Raw genomic sequence first — 23,610 nt, forward strand, 5'->3', positions numbered from 1 at the left:
TTGGAATAGCTGCCTAGGTTGGCCATTAGTTAGGCAGAGTGTTGGAATAGCTGTCTAGGTTGGCCATTAGTTAGGCAAAGCATAGCGGTGGAACTTGTTGAGACTGATGTTGGTAGGTTGTTACACTGGCCCATATATTTTGATGTTTGTGAAATTGGGTTTTTGGAGAATGCTATGAATTTGGAGTGAAAAGCTATTTTAAAATAACCATTAAAAAAAAAGAAAAAAAAAAAAAAAAAAAAAAAAGAAAGAAAGAACCAAACAGGCTGCTGATAGTTTGAAGAAGTGAGAATGTCCCTAAACTGTAGAAGCTGTGCTCCAAATGAGTTGGGCTTTATGGGGTGGGATTGGATGAGCTGAAAATACCATCATAGGGGCTGGGGCAGAACAGTCCTGGGCTGGAGCTGGGCTCCAAAGGGTTGCCCTGAGGGTCACGTCAGGGTGTGCTGCAGCATGTTGCAGACCCCCCTTTTTTATTATTTTTTGGATCACTTTACATTCAGGGCTCATATCTTGCCACCAGTTTTCAAGCAGATCTCTTCTCTGTAACATAGAGCCCCTCAGCAGGGATTGAGAAGCAAGGGGAAAGCTTGGAGGAAGGGAAGGAAGAAAAATAATTCTCTTCAACTAGATCTATGGAAATGTAATTGTGGCAACAGGATTAGTTTCTGCTTCAGCCCGTGCTATGGTTTTGTCTCAGCAATTGCACCTTTCTGTTTAAAACTAAAAAAGAGTTTGGGGGGTGTTTTTTCCGTGTTTTGTCCACTCATTGTGAATTCTCTGCATGCTTTAAATCCAGGTTAATTTAAATTGTTGGAATTCAAACCTCATTTTGGGGATTATACAATGTAATTAGTTTGTTATATGATGAGTATTTGATGATCTTCACATTCATCATCTAATCAGGCCAAAAAAAAAACCCATAAAATTATAATCCCCAAAGATGTTTAATAACAATTTAAACTATTGAAGGCTTTATTTAAGTACATTAGGGGATTATAAGCTGCTTCTTTTTTTTTTTTTTTTTCTTTTTTTAGTGGTGCCAAGAGGTAGATTCAAGGGCTTCAAACACCTTTTAAGAAACAAATTACCATGATTTAAAAAATGAATGGGCCAAGGATTTCCTTCATGTAAATCCCATAATTTAATCATTATTTTTAACTGCTTTTAAAACCATTTCCTTAAGAGGTTAAATCTTAGTGAAATAGGAGACAGAGCTGAAAATAAAATAGCTGAAATATGTTCACTTTAAGGTAAAAAGCAAAAAAGTTTGCTCTTTTTTCCATTATGTGTCTAGATCTTTGCATCTCTATTTAATAGCCAATACCATTTTAATAAGCAAGATAGCTTTTAGTGAGCAATATGCAATCTATCTAGCAAAGCTGGTATTTGTAGAAAATAATTTATTGGAACCTCCAGGGTTCTACAGTCTTGCTTTGGGAGGGGATGAATTTGGCTCCCAGCCCCTGCTCCTTTGGCTGGGTGCTCCTCTGTTTGGGAGGGGTACAACAAGAGGGCAGATGGGTACACCACAAGGCTGCTGGAAGCATAAAAAAGGGAAATAATTGGCAAAAACAGCAAAGGTTTTCTTTGTTCTCCTCACTGGAGGGTTTGGAGATATTAAAATAAAGCAGCCCCCCAAAAACTTTCCCCATAGTACTACTTACAGGATCCTCCATCCTGCACCAACTGGCTCTTGGTCTGAAAAATGCCAGAGAGCTCCTGCAGCTCATCTGTGTAACAGGGCTCAGATTTCAATATATCAGACTTAGAATGGGTTGTTGGCTTTTTTTTTTTTTCTTCCCCCTCCCCTTTATCCCAAATATGCAAGTCTCCTCTTTCACTTCATTTTACTGTGGGCAAAACTGTAAAAATCATTCTTCCCCATCTGCAAGTGCCAGCTGTCCTGAATTCCTCGGAAAGCCAGGCTCTTGGGGCTGTCACCAGAGCAAACCCATCCTGCAGGTTGATGGGAGTGCCTCGTAGTGAAGGAGTCTGGTCTTCTGACAGTCCATTCTGCCATGGAGCTGTGTGGCAGTTGTCCTTAACAGAAGAAAATGGGAAATGATATTGTGAGGGAGGGAAGTATACCGAGGCTCTGTCAGAATTGAATTGAGAGCTCCAGAAGGGAGGACAAACAAGGTTTGGATAACTCCGTTTGAATTCACTTCTTAACCCTTGAGTTTGATAGAGAACATTGGGCTCCCAAACCCCTAAGTTTTTTGGTTTTTTTTTTTTTTTAATATAACTTCCTCAAATGTGTTACTTTGACCCGCTGTCCAGCCTCCATGGACCACCCCCTTTCTATAGCATGGGCATTTTTTTGCTATTTTAAAAGAAAAATATAAAAAGAAAAACTGTTGGATGGTTGGGGTTTTTTTTTTTTGCTTGGTTTGTTTCGGAGAGATGCTACTCTTGGCAATGCTACTATTGCTCTAGTTGCATGATTTCTTGGAAAGCACTCATCTTATGTGTTGAGATCTCATGCTGTCCTATAGATGGTTAAATTGCCAGCTCTGAGCTGTGCTACGTACCTTGGATTTCAGGTCAGAAAATGAAAGCGTAGGATCCTTTAGTCAATGGTTCAAGGAAGCTGGTTTCTTCACTTAGGCTTTTCTCCTGTACAGGAGTTTGGTGTGGTTGTAACATCCAGTATTCAAGTTCAGTGGTTCATTCTCATTTCTGTTGAAGACAGTCACCGTGTTGTTTTCAGCTACAGAGTAGAAGCATCTCATCCCAGGATCCTCGTGGGCCTGGGGAGGAGCAGTGATCAGGGGAAGTGTTTTGGTTGATGTCAGAGTAGCTAGCAGTCTGGGCTAAGCTTTAGAGAGAGAGAGAGAGAGAGAGAGAGAGAGTGGATTCCCAAAGGGCCATCTCATCTTTTTTCCAGTTCCCACCTTGGAGGCACTGTTGTACTGATGTGGAAGCCACCAGCACATTACAGAATATGAATTATTCGGAAGCTGCTGAAACGCATTAGTATTTACACACCAGGAGAATTTCGCATTGAGTAGAAGCGAGGGAATACTGAAAAGCTGAAACATGATAAACATTAATTCAGATGTTAAATTATACTTGCTCTGGTTGTACTGCAACTCCTTTTGTTTGCATAAATCTTCTCAGAAATGAGTTTACCAGCAAGAATGTTTGCAGTATTAAGAATTTTTAAGTCAACACTAGATGCTTTGCTTTCTTCTCCACCCTCTTTTCCTCTTTTCAGATTTGCAGCTGTGATATTTTGCATGTGTAACTTCAGGTTTGAAAATTAACCTCCTTCAGTCAGGGGACAGAAAAGTGTAATGCAACTGACTGGCTTGCTGCGGTTTGAATGGCTGGCTGAAATTTGTGTGGCACATTTTGAAGGGGGGAGAGGGGTGAGGGAAAATCTGACCACCTATTTGTAAATCTGGAAGTATCTGCAGAAATATTTTGGCAAATAATTTGCAGTACTAAGTACACCAAAGGAAACAAGAGTATCTTGGCAAGCAGTTTGTGAGCAGGAAATGAGGATAAATTCATGGGCTCGGTTGTTCACTATTGGTTGTTTGTTTAGCTTGTCCTCTAACACAGTTGCTACAAAAGAGTCTATGTTGATTCTCAGATATGCTTATGTATATAAGTGCCAGTGTTAATTTTTTATTGGCAATCTCCTCACTCTTGAAAGAGTTTCACAGAGCAGCAGCAAAAGCTAGTGAGTGACTTAATCAGCTCAGGTGAAGTGCCAAAATATGAGGCACCACACCAGTTGGGCACATATCTGATGTGATGTGTTAATCTGTGGTGTAAGATAAGCTGCCTTTCAGATAGGCTCAGATTTGGAAGTGGTACATAAAGTTGTGTAAGATTCATTCCCTCGCTCTGGCGTAGAATATCCTACCTCTGTTTGCATGAACTTAACCCATGGCTGAATGAACTGATACTGCATGCATTCAAGAAGCCCTTATTCCTTATGTTAACTAATTATGATTACTATATACCCACTGAAATTTTCCAGAGAAAACTTTTATTTGAGAAAAGTATTTTATTTCTTGATGGAAAGTTAATCTTTTCCATAAACAGTTTTATTCTTTCCCCCAAAATGTTCAGCTGAAAAATTTATTCTTCAGTGTATGATCAGGCCACATTCACAGTTCTAGCTCCTCACCCTGTAACCTACAGCAATGCTAAATATATACGTGTAGAGAGAAGGTAAGTAGGCAGAAAAGAGTTTAACTTAATATGTAGTTATTTAATTTACCTCGCCTCGTGCATCATTTCCTGATTTAGACCCATAATATTTTGCAGAGTACTCGTTTCATTCCAGTGGTGGGCCATCATTTTAATAAGTCAAGGTCTGCGAGACTCACCAATGGGTCTTCTGTTTTATGAACCAGAAACTTCTGCCCTGAAAATGCTTCTCGCATATTAGGTATAGCACAAATATTCATTTACTGCTACTGGCTAAGCCTTTTCAATCCAAATTGTGCAGCATAAAACATGTTGGGATTATGTAAAAACAAAACAAACTTACTCCCACTCTGATGCTCTGTATCACTGATGCAAAAAGTGAGATGTTCTGACACTTAGAAATGGGGGTCAGCTTAGGGTATATATACAGGATGTTTTTTGAGGAATTTCTTTAAACTCAGAGGGAGATGGACAGACCTTATTTCAGGAAGCTTAGACTCTGTTTTGTAATGGCAACTTGAAAGTGACAGTCTTTTTCCCAGGCCACCTGCCTGTACCTTCACCCAAGGCTTTGGGGTCCCTAGGTGATATTTGCAGGAAGGTAAATGCAACATTAGATGCATCCAGTAGATCCATTGACAGAACCCTGGTAATTTGCCATGAGCACAGGAGATTGTGCATGTGCACATGAGAATGGCAGAGAGGAGAAACCTTGGATCTCTCTGTCAGGCATGGCTGCATCAGGCCAACACCTGACATCCTGATGCCTTCCTTCAGTGTTAGCAGGCAAATTTCCTCTTCACTGCATGGCAGCTCCCCATTTGTTACTCAGAAATGCAGAACCTGGCTGTGTGTCGTGGCCAGCCTTGCCCCTGAGTGGTGATCTTGGGCTGGGAGACACGGTGGGCCGTGAGCTGCACCGGGGCAGAGTCATTCTGAAGCTGGTAACAACCAGAATCTTTAGATTCTTATGAATAAAATGCAATTTTAGTAATGTTTTCATAAACAGTAGTAATGGTGGTGTTTTAGTAAACAGTGGCATTAGTTGCATGAAAATTGCACCACATTGGCTTTAAAATTACTCCACCTGTCTGGATGAATAGGATTTTCAGTGTGGAAGCACACAGACAGCTGCTGCTAATGTTTTCTTCTCCCTGTGCAGATAATACTGGCAAATCTACAGCCATAAAGGCCTGGTTTGTGATGTAAAACGGTACCTGACCTACTGGCTCTGGTGCTACAAAAGGACCAGCTTTAATTACTAATAGCTGTGTTTTAGTTTTGTACTTGTTGATGTAAAAATGTCATCTTAGAGCAGTGTAACCTCCGGTTCACTTCCACTGGAAACGTTACACTTGCCACAATTATTTTCAAAATAAGCTGTGCTCCTCAGTGGCAGACTAAAATCCTGCCTCGTTAGCTTGCAGATAATTAGCAGGACTCTGGCCCTCTGGGTCCCTCTGCCCTTCGGTCCCGCTGGTTCCCCTGCACCTTGGGGATGCACTGGGATGAAATCTGAATCATGCCCATGTGCGTTTAAGATCACACTTGATTTAGTTGCAGGACTGTTTCTCCTTTGTATTGGATGGGTATAACTCACTGACGCTGGGAATTTGTGGGACAAATTCTCTCCAAAACCCCTGCAGCTGAAGGGGTTGGTCAGAGGTGGAATTGGTAGCAAGGCAGCTGTCTGCAGCATGTGATGATGCAAAGTTTTAACTGGGGCCTTGAATTACAGAGAGGGGACTGGTGGGTGCTTGGTGACTCTTGCTATTTTCCACTGGGTCTGTAGGGCAAGGTACTGCCTGATGCCACTCCAGCACCTGGATGTGGATTGGGATGGCATGCTCTCAGACAATACCACGTCTGATGCCACAAGGGCAAATTTCTCGCTCCCAAAAATTCACTAGGGCTTCAAAAGGGTTAAAGGCTATAATGGTGCCATTAAAAATCCAGCTTGCCAATGAGCTATTTTGTGCAAATGGTATAAATATAAGATACACTTGTCTGACTCATTTGCAAGCATTCTTTTTGACTTCTTTCACACAACTGGTGTTTTTGTGTTTAATTTAACAAGAAATGAGTAGTAAATGAAAGCTGCTGCCTGAAATCCCACTGTGAGCGTGTTTTGCACTTGGCTCCCCAGTGAAAAGGCAATTTGTGAAATTATGTGATAGAGTAATTAGATGAAGCCAGGGCTTCTGATTGTTGCCATGCGTATGTGGTAAAGGTTTGCTGGGGGAAAAAACGGATTATTACCCTGGCAAGTTGGCTCAAAGCTTCTTCATTTATTTGTAAACAGAATATTTAGTGACCGCATAGGAAGTAGCTGTAATCACCAGCTCGTAAAGAAACCACAGCAGAGCTTTTGGATTTTTACAGAGTGCTCATGTAAAATTTAAGCTGGGAGGCAGAATCCCTGTTAATGTAATTAGGATCTAATTTACCACCCTTTGCACACAGATGTAATAATGTCTAGATATTTATTCTATCTTTAAGCACATTACATATACCTCAGTGCAGCAGTTACTGAACAGAAACAGGTGTGAGCACTTTCCGGATTCATTTTTACACTGTAAACACGCAGCGATTTAAGAGGAAATATTTACCAAAAAATGAGGGGAAAGAATGTCTGCAAATGAGGCAGTAATGGACAGTTGCCCTTTATGTACTGATGGATTTCTCAGTGGTTAAGTAAATTAAAGCAAATGCTAGAAAAATCAATAGGCTTGCAGAGTCTTGGTTGTGCCTCATAGACTTCAGGACAGAATGACAGATGTGGTGCATATGACCCATTTAAGTATTAATGCTTGGGAAATTGCCTCTGCGTGCAAGGTTATAGGCCTCAAAATATTGTTAGATTAAATTACAGACAATAATATTTTTAAGGATATATGGAATTTATATGTTTCAGTTTAGTTGCTCTTATGCCTTACACTGGCTTTGGAAGATGAGTTGCATGCTTGTTTCCCTGGAACAGTAAATCAGATTTTTTTAAATGTTCAAGCACTGAACTTTCAAGCTCTTCACTTGCAGCTGAGGAGTGGCAAGTGTGTGGCATGCTGTGTCTGCTTGACAATAGCCAGGGAGTGCATGAGAGCACTGGCAAACGTAGCACAGAAGCCAGCCTAAATGGAATCCCATTAAGAGATAGCTTTCCAGCGCTGAGAGGGCTTGTGCAAGCTGTCTTGCTGTCCTCCATGGTGGCAGCAAAGTGGCAGAGCACGCAGGCAGCAGCCATGGCACTGTGGGCAGTGGGCTGCAGCCACACACTGGAAGACAGCTTGGTGTGCCTGCCACTCCCGGCCTCACTGCTCTGTATCTCTCCCTTCTTCACTTTCCTCTGCCTTTTCCCCAAAACACACAAAGAGGAGTGAAACAAAGGCTCTCTGTTGTGCAGCATGCCTGGCTGGCCGTGGCTGTCATGGCAGGTCGGTGATTACTCTGGGGCCTATGCAGGACGGAGGCTGGTCCTGCAGGCTGCCAGGCCGGGCCGAGCGGTGACAGCAGCTTGTCACTTGCCTGCATCCAGCCTCATTGCTATGGTGACAACGCATTGCGGGGACTGCTGGGCAGAGTCCTCACAGGCTGCTTGAGCTCTTGGCCCTCGGCGGCACAGCGGTGCCAAATCTCCGCTGACAGGAGCAATGCGTATCGCTCCTAGCACCAGCCTTGGTGACTTCTTGCCTTGGTGACAAACATCATCTTTACCTGTTCATTTTGATGTCCCTCACTGGCCTCCTTGATTTATTTGTTGTTGCATAAGCTGAAATGCTTTCACCTGGAGCCTGGTGCTTATCTGCATGGTGGCTGTGGTCTGTCCTATTGTAGGTTTTGCCGTATCCTTACGTTCTCAGCCTGGCCGTCACCCTGCATGATTAAGAAAAGATATGCTAGCTTTATAACCATCATTTTTGCAGTGTTCATCTTTGTATTTTAAGGCTGCAAATTCATCTTCTGGTTTAGCAGCAAATGGCAGCTCAGAAAGAAGCAGCCCTGGCCAGAACGCACTGCTACATTTCTGCGTCTAAAAGTTCACTTTTTTAGAAACTTCTGTTATTACATTTATTCCCTTTGAGCAGATTGGTTGTTTTTTTTTTTTTTTTTTTTCCTCCTCCCTGTGATGCCGAAGTACATTTGGCAGTAATCAGTTTATTCTTATTAGAAGCCTGGATAAAAGGCATAGTTGCTGAGTCAATTTGCTCTCTTTACTTCCCTATTGAGCATTAATGTGTCCCAGTCCCCACCCCTTACAGCGAGACCATCATCAATTGTAGGGCTGACAGGAGCCTGGGACTCGGTGCAACTCCTTGGGGTTATTCATCTTGCACCAAAAAACCTGGCACTCAGCAGCATTCATCACTTCCCCCTACCTAAAAAGATGGAGTAAACGGTGGGGTGAATCATCAGAGGGAAAAAGGGAGGAAATGAGTTTGCATATGTTAGAGGCAACTTTGGGCTTGAGTAGCAGGAGAAATAGTACCACCACCTGAATTTGCTCTGGTTTGATCCCATGGTGCGTGTATTTACTCCACACACCCCAAATCCCCTCTGGCGGGAAATTTTTTGAAGCGGGATCCTCATCCTTAAATTTGATATGGCAAACATTTTTTCTCCAAAACTTCCAGAAATAGAAAAGCACAAAAACGCTGCTTTGTTACAGACATCCCCCCTCCAAAGAAAACAAAGCAAACCCAACCTAACCAGCCAAGTGAATCCAAACAACGAAACCTCAAACTTTTTACAATTATATCAATTTTCAAAGTTATCTTGAGAAAATAAGGGTCTGTGCTTCACTTCACCCCCAAAATGTAATGCAACCGCGATAAGGCAGGAGAAATTCCCCGGGCCATCCACCTGGGTTGTTTTTGCACCGGTGCTGTGGTGAGATGGTTGTCTAAATAAACAGAGATTACGTGGAGGGCTTTATCTCAAAGCTGGCACCGGTTATCGCGCCGCTTCCTCCCACTCCCTCCCTCTGATTGTGGGTTGTATAAGAAGACTTAGCAAGCATAACTTACAGCTGATAACCTTTGAATGTTAGTTCAAGGAAGCTGTGCCATAGTAACAAAAATCACGCAAATGCTATTGCAGCCGATTGGAATGAGTAGAGATTTGACCGTAACGCTGATTTAGGTGAAATACTCACTTAGCATTTTGCTCCAAGAACCTGATTTGAATTTGGCCTCTACAGAAGCGATTGATAACTTCAATATTTGAGCAGTAGTGAAAGATGTCTGAAATGAGCTTGTGTTTGCTCTTCAAGCCATCTCTCTACTAGGGGTGTTATTTCTAATTTTATTTGTTGAAGGAAAGCTGTGATGTGTCACTTGGACAAGTAGCATCAGCCTTAATGCTGGGGGTCAGTTGAGCAATTGAGCTTGATGCAGCTACCCTTGCTGTTTGGGTTTTGTAAATGATACCTCAGAGCAGGTGTAAAAATTGGAAAGAGAGAGTTGATGGTCCTCCATAAAAGCAAAGAAGCTGCCGTGCTGTGGTTGAGAGCAAGCATGGAATCCCAAAAGCTGCCCTTTTATGAGTGTATGTTGGTGTAACGATGGCAGGGGTGATATGCAATGGAGAGGAGGATAATGGTGTGTGGATTCTTGGCAACGTGCTCTCCAAAAAAAAAAAGAAAAAGAAGAAGAAGAAAGGAGGGAAAGGAGGGGGAAGGCGTCCACTCATACCGCAAGGCAATGTCACCACGATGTTGGGCAGCCAGCTCACAGCAACTGGGGAGTGCGGGCATTTCTGCCCTTGTCGCTTGCATTACCGTGGCGCCACGCATTGCAGTTATACAATGCATAAAAGCGAGGGTTATTTCTAGGACAGATAATTGAACATTAATACTCGTTGACATTGTCGTAGGAATGATATGTCAACCTGACAGGGCCTATGTGCTTACATCTGCTGATCGGCTGCAGACGAGGGGATGTGTGGCAGCTCAGACCCGGGGCCTTGCTGCTGCCCAGCCAGGGAAGATCCAGCCATTAGTCATAAGCTGCCATTGTGGTCTGCCATGCTGAAACACTGCATCCTTAGCGCTGCACTGGCATGAGTGACGTGGTTGCCTGAAACAACTGGTTCCAGTCTACCTAGATAAAAATAATGAAAAAAAAAAGAAAAAAAGGCAGAATAGCTGAGTTCCTCTGGATGGTTGAAAGCATGATCAAGTTTGGTAAGGTATTTTCTGATTAATTCCATCTTAGGAATTAAATGACATAAAAATGGTAGCAGAACTGGCATCTTTTTGATATTTTTTTTAATCCTTTTCTTCCTCTTCTGGATGTCAGCAGACCCTTCAAGGCTCTAGATAAAGTAGTCACATTGCAATCACACTCTTATCCCCTCCCGGCCAAAACCATACGAACGGTGCCTTTCAGTATCATTTTATAATAAGTCGTCAGAGGACTAATGCCTTTGTCACAGTATTTCTATAGCCACACTTTGCTGCAGAAGTAACTGTGCAGGGAACAAGCAGCAGACAGAAAACAATTACGGGGTCTGTGACACTGGAGTCAGTTCTACTTTCTTAAAATAGGGCTAAACATTATGTTTGTAATGTCTCACGTAGAGTTTGGCTCTGCATAAAATGCTATAAAATAGGGCCCTTGAGAACATCCATTATCACATTTTGGTTAACATCACAGATTTTAAAAGTCCCAGTTGCACTGAGGCCATGAAATAAGGCTTTCATCTGTAAAGATCTAGTTTCTCTTTGTTATTAAAATAAATGAAGCCATTAAACAAAATATATGCATATAATAGTCAAGTTCATCATTTTGTATCATCAAAATGATAAATTCTACTTTTTTTTTTTTTAATTGGAGTAATCATCTTAGAAAGGTTCATGTATAGAACAAGATCAAATGTTCTTACTCAGTCTTTCTTACTTTATGACTTGTTAGTGCTGACATTTTTTTGGTCTCTGGCTACTTTCATTTAGATCTTTGTTCAGAAAGGGAGGGAAGCAGGGAGGGTGTTTTTGAGCTTGGTATTGAAATATGAATTAATTAATTGTTATTATCCTTGTGAATTATTAATGGCTGTCATATCATAAACGTGCTGGAAGTGACATGCTATCTAAATGCTTTTGCTTCTAAATACGTTGGCTGTTTCTTTTATGGTAGTATCTGTGCAGGCATCTGCACATGCTGAATGTGTCTAGACCTTGTAGGAGAGCAGGGAGATGGAGATGCTCTGGCTAAGGATGGTTTGGCTGCTCACTTCTCAAAGCTGATTTCTCTGGGTTTGGAATAGCGCCTTCCAAAATCCACTACTCTGTCCTCAGCCATTCATCCGTCATCCTGCAGAAGACCTCAGTGAGGTCTGCAGGTTTGTGGACCAGGGCTTATCCCCTGCACTGGCTGTGGAGAGCCCCAGGAAGAGCCTTGCCCTATGAGCTTTCCCACTGACATGCAAAGTCGATCCCAGCCCTCAGTGAGGGAGGATATGGCTTGGTTTTGTCAGGGCTTTGGAAACCACATGGAATTTAGCAGAGGGCTGCGCTGATGTTGGAGGAGAAAAGGTTGGGTTTGATGGAGAGCCATTGTGATCCAAACAGGTTGCTGGAAGGGGGAAAATCATATCCTGGAGAGCATCCAAGCCTTTTAAATGACATTTTTATAAAGAAAAGAATTAATATATATTGAACTTGTGAGTAAATGCAGGCTAATTTAGGGTTAAATATAGAGATCTGGGGAAGAATCAGGATGTGTTTTTTTTCCTGGCTCTCAGGAGCTCCGTATTCCGCCTTTTTGATGCGGTCCTTGCGTGCATAAAGATCATCCTGGAAGCACATGCCTGTTTTAGTCTTAAATTCATTAGCATTTAGTGCTGGGTTTCTTTGCTAAGTAGGGTAAATAATTAATGAGAGCTGTTTTGTTTTGGAGACTTCTTAATTCATCTCTCGAAGTTAAATTTTAGCCCGGGCTGGTCAGGAAGCCTGTGTTTCTGCTCAATTCTACACCCTGAAGCCAGTCAAAGAGATTTCACACGCTGAGTTTGTGTGGATAAATGAATTCACTTGTCAGAAAGCAGAATTGCTTAGTCAAGTTTACAGAGTTAAGGCTTGGCCAGTTTATTCATGTATGTAATCTTACTGAACTCGGGCCATTTTAACAGAAGGGAACTCATTAGATCTAAGGAATGATGAAGATAATTTATGAGGGACTTTCATGTTAAAAGGTAAAACTAATGGAGAATGAACTTAACAGAAATGTAGAAGCTCGGATGAATTAAACGGGAGAGCCTGAAATAGCTCGCTCTGTGTTGGGAAGTGAAGCCCTGCTCTAGCCCAGGTAAATTGCATTTGAATTTCATCCTCAGATCTGTATGAGCTCCTATTTGGCAGATGTTGAATTGATAATGCCCATGTGTTAAAGAATTCTGATTGTTTCTTTTGCCACCTTTGCAGCTTATGAAAATGCAAGTAGACCTTCCTAATGAATATTAATAGGAGTGATGGCTGGATAACACATAAGCCCGTGGCTCTTTGGAGCTCGGATGGGGTAGTTGCAGAATTCTTGTGGCTGGGAATTTACATGCTTTTTAAGAATAAACTTCTCAAATGCTTTTATATTCTCTTTTAAAAGCTGATGTTTGTTAACAGCAGCATGCTCACACCGCGTGGTCTTTTTTTCCCCTCTTTCTCTCTCTAGACACATAGTGAGATTATTACTACAGATGAGATCTGTGTATTTTAAAACAAGGCAGTTTGTTAGATAAGGAGTGAAAAATGTCCCATCTCTTAAATTTACCTTCAGTCGATTGTTACCTGTATCAATAGAAATGGTTTATTTTATTTTTTACTTATTGTTGCTTTTCACACGTGCCATTCTCCCACACAGCTGCGACAGTTATTAGAAAGATAGGGAAATGGCACTGATGAATCGTGGATACCCTTCCCTCTCCCAGAGGTTGCTGGTTGTGCAAAACTAAGACGTCTTTTTCTTTAATCAATTGAAAATGATCATTTGAGTGATTCAAACCTCGTCCCTGTAGTAAGGACTCATGCCTGTCTCCTGTGTGGCTGTGCAGGGCAGAACTGTTTTACAAAGCTGTAGTTTGGGGCACTTCCCTGTGCTAGTGAGTGATGCATTACAAGGGGATTTGTATGTGTTCGAGGTGTGGCGATGCTCTTAGAGGATTTCATTTAGATTCAGTAATTAAGATGCCCATCCTCACTGCTGGACAGATAAGTAATAATTACTCTGAGTGCTCTGAGTTTGCAAATGAATTTTTGATTCAGAAACTTTGAAATGTGAAAAAAAACCAAAACAGTTTTTAAAAGAGAAGCACATTGATACAACACATTTCCCCTTTTGCAAAAGGGCTTTTCTTTCCCTTCCCTTGTCATGACAAAAAGGCTTATTTTTTTTTTTTTTTTTTCAAGCCAATATAACAGGAGAAGAGAGAAGAGGGGGGGAGAGTCATTAAAATGCAGTTCGTTCAATTATGCCCCGTTATTTGTCATCTTTATGGCTTTCCTATAGTTTTCATGGCACCTTTAATAGTTCGCCTGGTCAGGGAAGGTGAGCTGGAATGTGCACACACTTGGCTGCTGCCGCGAGTGCCGCCGAGCTGCGCTCCAATCCCCGTCCCTGCAGATTTTAATGTCCCCGCAGACTGCTGGCAGCCTGCTTCCAGCTGTGGCAGGCATGATGCAGTGAATTGCTTTTGAATGTTCTTTACTCAAATAGGCAGTAATTACAAGCTTAAAGAGGTTTAGTGGTCCAGTAAACTACATAATCACCCCTGAATTAGCCTGGGCTCATCAGTTGCAGTCCAGCAACCTCAAGACTGCTGTTTGTATGCAGGCTTGATCACGTAGCAACCTGAGCAGCAGGTGTGGAACAGCAAGAATCCCCCATAAACACAACTGTCTACTGGGGACAATGATCTCTAATGAGATGAGGCTACAGCATCGCTGTAATTTAAGTGGGAAAATTAGCGCTGGAGAATGTGCACTACTTCCAAGAGTCTCTGCATCTTCTGAGAGCAGTGTTGTTTCTCTGGCTTTTTTTTTTTTTTTTTTTTTTTTTGGCTTCCTCCTGGATCTTTAAATGCATCTTTTTTTTATGAAGAACACATTGTGTTTTTGCTTATAAGTTGCATGGGCTTTATTCTTTTACAAGGATACGTTGTGAATATTTAATGGTAGACGGGGCGTTTGTTCAAGGACTTTCCATGCCAACAAAGCAGCGTCGTGAAATAGCAGCTTTATCTTTTCACTTCTTTCTTCGGCGTTTTCTGTGTCTGTTTGTTTGTTTGTTCTAAATAGAAAATGTTTTAATGTGAAATGGCCCTTGTGTTGGTATTGGAGATGGCCACCTCAGTGTGGTGGGTGCTGTGAGTTTTCTTTGCACGTCTGCTTGGTCCCTCCAAGAGAAGCTGTGGCCCAGCTCAGGGTGGGGGATCCCCAAGTTGCTTGGTTTCTTCATGACATGGATGCTGTCTCCATCGGGATCCTCCCTGCAGCTCCTGCTCCATTCTAAAGCTAGAGGCTGCTGTTAGGGACATTGCCCCATCACTCCAGGATGCAGTGGGAATTGTTTTGTCCCCTGCATGCAGAGCGAGCCTGTGAAATACCAAAGGCAGCCTGAAAAGGACTGAATGCACAAATCAAAGCTTTAGGTGGAGCTCTGTGGGATTACACTCTCTGATGCTGCAGTTTAGCAGAGATTGCAGAATTATTTCCGAGCCCACCTGTTCAGAAAGTCATTTAAGGTAGTTAAGGACAGTGACTTATTGCTGGGAACAGGCTTCTGATCAGGACATATTTACCTGGGCTAATCTGTTGTGGGCTGGCTCTGACAACAACAGGAGCACATTGACGGAGTTGCTGGCAGCTCCCCTTCCTTCAGCTCAACAACCCACCAGGAGTGGTGCTGCCTGAACTGAAAACTTTCATTTGCAGGGTGGGAATTTAGCCCTAATGTGGTTGGAAGTCTGAGGGTGCATTTCCTCAGTTACTTCAGTGTCACTTGGATGTAATATTTCACTGCTTTCGGTCATGCGCTGTGCTGAAGATAGTTTTGCTGATCTTATTGTTGCAGTTCTTATTTTAATTACCTTGTCCTTGGTTATTTTTAGGTTATGGTACAGTAATAAGGTAATAATAAAGAAAAACAGGGCAGAGAATGGGGAAATGCATTGGCCATGTCCCATTATCACAAATTGTCTTGACACTAGAGCAAAAAATCACCTCTTCAGCTTATTAAGAGAAGTCGATGTGTGTGTGTCTGTGCAAGCACTGCCTTTGTGTTTCTGCCTGAGCATATGTCCAGGCACTACAGGAATGTTTAGCATGGGGAAGTCTCTGCTCAGTTGCCCTGGTATGGCGGGGGAGTGCTCCAGCCGAGGGCTGGTATGTGCGGAGCAGGCTCCAAGCACTGAGGTCTATCAGTGTCTCCAAAAGGAAATAGCAGGAGCACCGCTGCTTGGCCTGGCTGAAACTGAGCTGGAAAAGGCAGCGGGGAATGATACATGGTATGGAAGGAATAATATTATAGCAGCCAGGGGATGGATTAGGTCAGTTAAAAGGTTTTTCCATTTTCTGACTTCTGTAATATCCTGTGCAAGGGATGATCTGAACTTTTTTTTCCTTAATGAGTGCTCACGTTATGAAAAATGTGATGGGGCCACCAGAGAAGTGTTGGCAGCGCATCCCAGCCCATACCATGCCTCTCCACTGGCCTTGGAGAGGATATTTATGTTAGCAAATGCCAAAACTTGTTCACAGACAACTCTTGCAAGAACATTATTTACAAAAGGAGAAATGGGAAGTAAGGAAAGCACAGAGCTTTCCTTTCCCCCCAGCATGACTCCTTCGTTAAAGTGTCACTGTTGTCCATGCCTCCTTCCCCTTCTCCAGCCCCCGCTAATGAAAGCCCCCACCTCCCACCTCCCTGCCTGCAAACCAAACACAGTCCTGTTTGATCAGCTCACACCGTGGGCACACATTCGGATGTTCAAACTTTGGGAGCCTGGCTCTGTTCTTGCAGCATGTGCTTTCCTTAGGAGACCCTGATCCTGCCTCCTCTCCTCCCCTTTTATTTTTGGCGTGGTTGTCGACGCCGCCTGCAAAACCGTTTGCAAGGGGAGCACTGGGAAGCATCCCAGAGCCCATCGGGTAGGAAGTGCTCACGCAGAAGCTGTGCCGCAGCGCATGGCCCCACTGTAGCAGCAGAGGGCTGCAGCATCGTGTCACACTGCAAGTTTTTATGCATTTTTAACTTTACAAGGCTGAGCGTGCCTGTTGGTTTTGCGTTTGCAGTTAGCAGTTCAATAAGCTCCGGCAGCACCAGGATTTAGTAGCAGTAACGCTATGAAAATCTCGCTGCGGGGATATTAGGCTGTTATAATAAGTTGAGGAAATATTTTCTTTCGGGAGAGGAAAAGGCTGGCTTTGTCTGTAGAGGGACAGTGTCGTATGGAGCGCTGGGCTGAAAAAGCAACGTGGAGTTTTAAACGCCAGAGCCAGCACGCACTTCAGCGGCATTATCAAGCTGACTCATCGCTCTCAGCCAAGGAAAGGACTGTGCAAACTTTGCAGAGGGGTTTTTCTTCCTCACCTCATAGATGCATTCCTAATAAGACAACTTCCTGCTTGCTGCTCAGTATTTCCTCTGGTGTGCGAGCCAGTCCCCAGTGATAAACAGAAGCAAGTTTTCAGCTTCCGAATTGAATTTTTTTTTTTCCCTAGTGGCTCACCTCAGCTCAGCAACTTCTTGTAGCTGGAATATAAAGGAGGTCCCAGAGCCTGTCTGTGAACTGACCCACGCGACGTGCAGCACAGGCAGTGTGCTGTACACGTTCTGTATCGCTGCCCCTACATACATAGTAGCAAGGGAAGAAAGCAGGTTGAAGCCCCATGACTTCCCCAAGTGCGATCCAAACATTTCTGGCTGCTGGCAAAGGCAGGAACCCCCGTTATTCTTTGTGAGTGCTGTGTGTGTGAGGATCCAGGGCTCAACTGCTAGAAATTCAAGCTATGTTCTTAGACTACACCATGCACTGCTTTTGTGATGCAAATGGCAGGCACAAAGTGTCCCTTTGATAATGTGCAGTCAGGAGACAAAAAAAGCATTCACTGAAATAGTCAAACTAATTCATAAAGCCAGGAGACAATAGGCACACATTATGGATATATAAAAAAAAAATTATAGTAGATCAGTTTGATTGCGAGCAATGTAAACAGTTGAAATGTAAACCAGGGGAGGTGGGGGGCAGTGCTGACTCTGTGCATGGGCAAAGCAAGGATCTGGAGTTCAGCGTCAGGCGACTGGCAGTTTATGCTTATGGTTATGCTGAGTTAGATGCGGGCTGAGTTAGGCAAGCTGATAACATCGTCACAGTGTTATTTTCCTTTGGCACTGAGGCTAGCAAGGGGTTAATAGAGGCTCTGGAGAGCTTAGGTTTGGGGGCTTAGTTTCTCTCCCATCACACTCGAGGGTTTAGCTCAAGGTCAGCTGGCGTTGGAGCATTAAGCCGAGCTCAGGAGGAGGCAGAGGGCTGGAGGAAGGGGATGAAAGAACTTCCGAAGCCGCCCTCGGACACATCCAGCCAAGCGGCAGCGCCGCCGCGATAAGGGCTGCGCTGGAGCCCTGCCACCACCCCTCCTGTAGGGCAGGTCCTCCCCTTTGCTGCAACCATGTGCCAGTACAGCGGGAAAGTCAGAGAGGCAGAGCATGTTCCTGGTGCCTGATGACCAGCATGGGGAAGATAAAGTGCTGTCCTGGCATCCAACATAGGCAGTACAGTGTGGAAAACTGGATGAAAGCAGTGCATTTGGACAAGGAGTGTCATTAAGATAGGAACTTGGGTGCGTTCCATCTATACGTGCTGTAGACTTTACCCACTGGCCGTAGTCAAAGGTGGTTTAAAAAAAAAAAGAAAAAGAAAAAGAGATCTTATTGTTTGTTTTGCTAAAAGTGATCTTGGCTGCATTAAAAAAGGGCTTTTATTAAGCTGCTGCTCTCTAAATACCATTCATAAAATGGTGAAGGGAGAATATGATGGAAAGTTGGGTTTTTCTCCCTGTCACTTTGATTTCTTTGTTACAGCTAAAACGACTGCTCTGACTCATATTTTGCATAGTTATTTTTACCTTTTCAAATGTTCCCTAACTGTTCGTATTACCCTGGGCAAATCCCCCCGGGATAATTTTCATTTGCATGCAGACTTTGATGGTGTTATTAAGCAATCACTTCTGTACTAAGTCATTATTAAAAGTAATACCACAGAGCCTCAAAAACACATTAATGGTGCCAAACAATCCGCATTTCAGTGCTAGATTTATGGTAAGGGAAAAGCACTAGGTCTCCTACTGCTAGGTGGATGTTGCTCTGTAATGCTGTAGCAGCATTACCAAATCCAAAAGAACAGCATTATAAGAAAAAATCCAAGCTGGGCTTGGAGGTCATTTGCTCTCAGCCTTACATTTCAAAATGCTGTATTTTGCTTTCTACCTTTTAAATAAAAAAAAAACTCCTTTTGGATTTGCCCCTTTCCCTGGCAAGAGCATGCCTGCAGCCTCCTAGCAGCCCAGGCTGGGCTGGTTGTGGAAGGAGGCTCAGCCCTCCCTACGTAATCACCCTTTTATGGCTTTCCCCAGCTCTGGAGGTGTTAATGCAGATCAAATGGAAAACACTCCAGCAGGAGCATTACAGCTACTTGCACTGCCCCGCGCACGGTCCCAATCGTTAATTCTTATTGTGAGACCTACAGGTAATTCTGTTTGCTCTCCTAATGCATTGCAGCTCTCCCGGTGGTCCGGTGTATCTTTTCTCAAATTCCCATCTTGATCAATTGTTTGCAAATAATTAAGCTTTCAGGAGATAATGGCAGGAGCTAATGTACACAACAAAGTGAAGGTCTCAAGTCACTGTTTATCGAACAGTGGTACAATTTGCTTTGATATCCCAAAGTGGTCTGAGTGGTGGGTGTACTTGCCAACAGGAACCAGGGCATTGGTTTTAGGTGCATATTTCCACACTTGTGTATATTTATATATACGTGGAAACAAAGACGAGGGGGGATGGTTTTAAACTAAGACAGGGGAGGTTTAGGTTGGATATTAGGGGGAAGGTTTTCACACAGAGGGTGGAGATGCACTGGAACAGGCTGCCCAAGGAGGCTGTGGATGCCCCATCCCTGGAGGCATTCAAGGCCAGGCTGGATGTGGCTGTGGGCAGCCTGGTCTGCTGGTTGGCGATCCTGCACATAGCAGGGGGTTGAAACTGGGTGATCATTGTGGTCCTTTTCAACCCAGGTCATCCTATGAGTCTATGAAATATATATTTATATGTAAATATATAGCTAAAGACCTACCTCTTTAAACAAACCATTACAACGCTTTAGGAAAGCGCCTGTTGTTTCTGCCTGGGTGAAATAAGGATCAGCACAAGCAGTTTGGATTGAATTTCCTGTTTCTTCAGAAAATGGCAGTTCTCAGGGTTTCTCCCCTTTTCTCTTCACTGCAGTGTGTCGTCTGCCTTTGCCTGCAGCCCAGGCCTTCCTCGCCCCGTGGGTGGGAATGCAACAAGGCTTTGAAAGTTTTTTTAGCAACCTAGCCTGTGGCGTGCTGATTCTTTGTCAAGTCATTTTTATTTTTTAGCCTACAAAGGAACAACTGGTACAATCTGCAGAAAGCTTATATAATAAGGATGCCCAGTGCTAAAGATATTTTAGACACACGGGGTCGGAGATGAAAAGCCTGCCGCTTTGGGAACCTTTAGCTAAGAAGGATTAGCAACACAGAGTTGTAGCTGTCATGTGATTCTGGCAATCATTGATTTTTATTAAATTAAAAGTTTGTGCCGTGCTAAGCTATGAAAAAAAAAAAATAAATTAATCAGATGACCTTAAGCACACCACAATTTAAGGAATTTGAGACTTTTAAAGCAATTATTTTGACAGTGACTGTATTATTCTGATGGCTAATTTTATCCAGTCTTGTCTATTTGGAAAAAAGTCCAGAACAATTGAAAATTGCTTAATGGAGACAGGGTTCTCCATTCCAATAGCTAGAGGCTGTCTAGTAATTATTGCTTGCTGCATGAAATTAGACACAGTTTGTTCAATTACTTAAAATTAGATCACATGTAAGGTGGCAAAGTGAAATAAGAAAAAGGAATGATTTTGTCCTCGCTTGATGGCAAAGCAATGAAACGGGAAGCAAACTATAAAGATGAAAATGTTGCAGATCTTCTCTGTAGTGTTTTTCTTTTTTTTGAAGGGAAGCAAAATGTGTTCAGATAGATAGATGTAAGTCAAGGAGAGCTGTTTGTTGAGGATGTATATGAGGAAGACTACAAAATTAATGCTGTATTTTTGTATGTGGAAAATGCAAATTATTTATGAAAAGAAATAACCCTCCACCTCCTCCTCCCCCTTGCCTCCCCCCCCCTGCCCTGGGTGGTCCCCCTCGCAGTGCTGGTGCGGAGTCACATCACATCACACGAAATATGGAGAGTAGGTTACAGATGTGCAGGTTATCAGTGGGCTGACTGTCAGGAAGCTTTATTTGTAAAGGAAGTGAGAGCTCCCTGCCAGTTTTGGCAGCACAAGTGTATCTTCAGGAGCTGATGGGCATGGTGGTGGGTTTTAGAATGGGCTCAGTGGGCAATGGGATGCTACAGCAAAAATCCGTATTTGGTAAAGCAAAGTAATTCAGCCCTGCAACATAGCCATTAGATATCAGATTATGCTGGTTACAAGAGTGTATTAAATCTGCTAAATAGTTATGGTACCAACGAGATTGCTGAATTTTACAAAGTTTGAAATTCTTATGCTTTACAAGGTTTCAGTTTACATCTCTTGCAATATTATGCTGAAGAATAGGTCTGAAAAATATGAGACTGTGTGTGTGTAACCAAATGTTTTGTGACAAACAGCTGCTAAATGCCATGTTCAGGTGGGTCTGAGCAGTTTTCCCAAATGCTCTTGCCAAAATGTGATGGGGTGCCTTGCAGTGGCCCTGACCCAGTGCCCAAGCTGGGAGCATTTGGACTCCTGAGCCACGGCTTCTCCTGGGAAGTGCTACATTTGTGGTGCTTGGCCATTTCCTCGTGGGCCAAAAACGCTTTTAGAAGGAGGGAAAGCATAGAGATAATATCACTACTGTCTTTTCTAGATTCAAGCTTGGATGTGGTTTCCGCTGTTGATTTATTAAGCAATCTGTATTCATGCAGAAGCAATTTTTCTGAGAAAGCAATCAAGTTCTCACAAGAAACTTAACTTATGATTTAATTTTAACATTATCTGCAATTAAAGCAGTATTTGTTTTCTGTCTCTTAGGATTAGAGCAGCACAGCTATGTTAATGTTGGGCAAAAATGTGCTGAGCACTGACCTTGCTTTGGCCTGCGTTCAAAATGCAGGCATTTGTTTATGTTCAGGATGCTGATCTTATTTGCAAATTATTTTGGGCACTGGCGAGATTTGTCTTTGCAATCTCAGAAATCACCAATGCGTTTTGGTTTCGGAGAGAAGTGCTGGATCACATTCTTTGTTGTTCTGTACAATACAGAAGGGGAAAAAAAACAAAGACAAAAACAACCAACGAGATTTGTCTCTAATCGCTCATTGGAGACAAGTGCAAAAACTTCCAGCTAAGGCAACAAATATCCTCTAGAGTATCAAGGTACTGCCAGTATCCTGAGCAGTCATTTCTCCACTTCACTAATCTTTATAATTGGCATGCCTTTTACTGCCATTAATTAAGTGATGTAGTAGCCCATTAATAATTATAAAAGAGTGACACACCTCAGCATTTTCACCTTTCGGTAATAGATGTCACACACTTCTGTTTTTTTTGGGTTTGTGTTTTTTTTTTTATTAATAAAAAGTAGGCCTAAAAAAAAAAGCATTGTTTTAAATGTATGTATTTATTTTGGTGTCTTATAGCACCCTTACCCTTCAGAAGAACAGAAAAAGCAGTTGGCACAAGACACGGGGCTCACTATACTTCAAGTGAACAATTGGTAAGTAACTTTGCTTGGTGTTTTCACGTGGCTGCTGGCACCTCTGGCTCACCCTTGGCATTTTGGAGCGTCCTTTATTCCGTCTGCTACCACATTTTGTTGATACAGAAGGGATGGCGTGGGACAAGTGGTTTTGGGAAAGGGGACATGGCGGTTTGGTGCTGCGGAACACAAGTAGGAGTTTATGGCCCTTTGCTTTCTCAGTGGTTTTGGTGAATTTGGGTCCTGGTCCCCTTGAACAAACAGTCCCATCCATTCTGAGAAGTTTGTTAATGAGCGGTTTGGTGATAAAATGGGCAAGAATGGTTTGGTGAAAAAATGGGCTCTGCTTCTGCAGACTGCATTGTTATTTTGTGATGCTGTCAAGCGTTGGGGTTTTTTTTCATTATTTTTTAATACTGTTGGCGGGTTTTTCTTTTTGACTGATACCATTATACCCATTTCTTGTTTTGTTTAAAAAGTCTGGTTCTGTTACATTGAACAAACTTTGGGGACAGCTGTGCTCTTTCTTGCTGAAGTACCACGCGGGGTAGTTGTGTTTGTTGGTTCTGGCTGAGGCTTGCTGGAGCCCTTGGCTTGCTGAAGTAGTGCTTGTTTGAGGTATCCTTGCTGGATCTGCAGTGGGTTTTGAGCTGCTGGCTGTCTGAGATGTGGTGAAGGCCCCCAGTGAAAATTACTCTTGATTTAAATGTGAAAACACAACGGCGAGCCCTTAAAGAACTTTGATTTATTGTCCTTTGTTACTGCATCCAAATTCAGGTTTCTCCCACTGTCTCAGAACAAGTGTCATACTGGAAGTGTATTGCAATCTAATGCCTTGTAAAACTAAGTGTATCTAATTAATTGTCCTAATATTTTCAGATTAGTGTTTATGATGGGAAACCTTATCCTCTTTGAAGTAATACCCAGAAAATGGCCAAGGCGGACGGCAAGCCTGCTGGGGAAAAGGGAGGGAGGAATGCCAGTTTGCAGACAAAAGTACTTTTTCCGTTCAATAAGTGTCAGAGATTAATATTACTGAAGCTCTGATTACATGGCCTAATCCATTTTAGTGAATAAATTTGGTCTTGATGTCCATTGCACCTACATTAACAAACCCTCCTCAGTCAGAGAGTGGGAGCCTATGGGAGAGATTTCAGATATATTAAACCCCATTACAGAAAATGTAATTTCTGTCAATATAATCCCGTGTATTCTTCAATTTAGTACTTTAGAGATAACAAGCTACTTACAATATATTTGCCTTTGGAGGATTAATTTACAAAGTGCACTATCTGGGAGACGCAGGCGGGCTCACATAAGCATGGCTTGTAAGGGTTATCAATTTCCGTGACCCCACAGCAGCCCTGGGAGATCAATTTTCTGAAGTCCTTTAAGACACTGAATAAAGGGAAACACCAAATACTTCGTCTATGCCAAGTAGGCTTCCAAGATACCTTAAAACGAAGGAATAAAAG

The 23,610-nt window shown here is 42.8% G+C and overlaps 1 protein-coding gene across 1 annotated transcript in view; it reads left to right on the top strand.

Annotated features, from left to right (window-relative positions):
• LOC122161222 (homeobox protein Meis2-like) overlaps positions 1 to 23,610 on the top strand; it is a 97,442-nt gene that overhangs the window by 54,620 nt on the left and 19,212 nt on the right. Inside the window, exon 6 of the mRNA XM_042820485.1 lies at positions 22,077 to 22,153. Within this exon, the coding sequence (XP_042676419.1) occupies positions 22,077 to 22,153 (77 nt within the window). The remainder of the gene's footprint in view (positions 1 to 22,076; positions 22,154 to 23,610) is intronic.

Source organism: Centrocercus urophasianus, unplaced genomic scaffold (genome assembly GCF_019232065.1).
Source record: "Centrocercus urophasianus isolate 14NV4802_14NV808 unplaced genomic scaffold, USGS_Curo_1.0 seq_10, whole genome shotgun sequence".
NCBI lineage: Eukaryota > Metazoa > Chordata > Aves > Galliformes > Phasianidae > Centrocercus > Centrocercus urophasianus.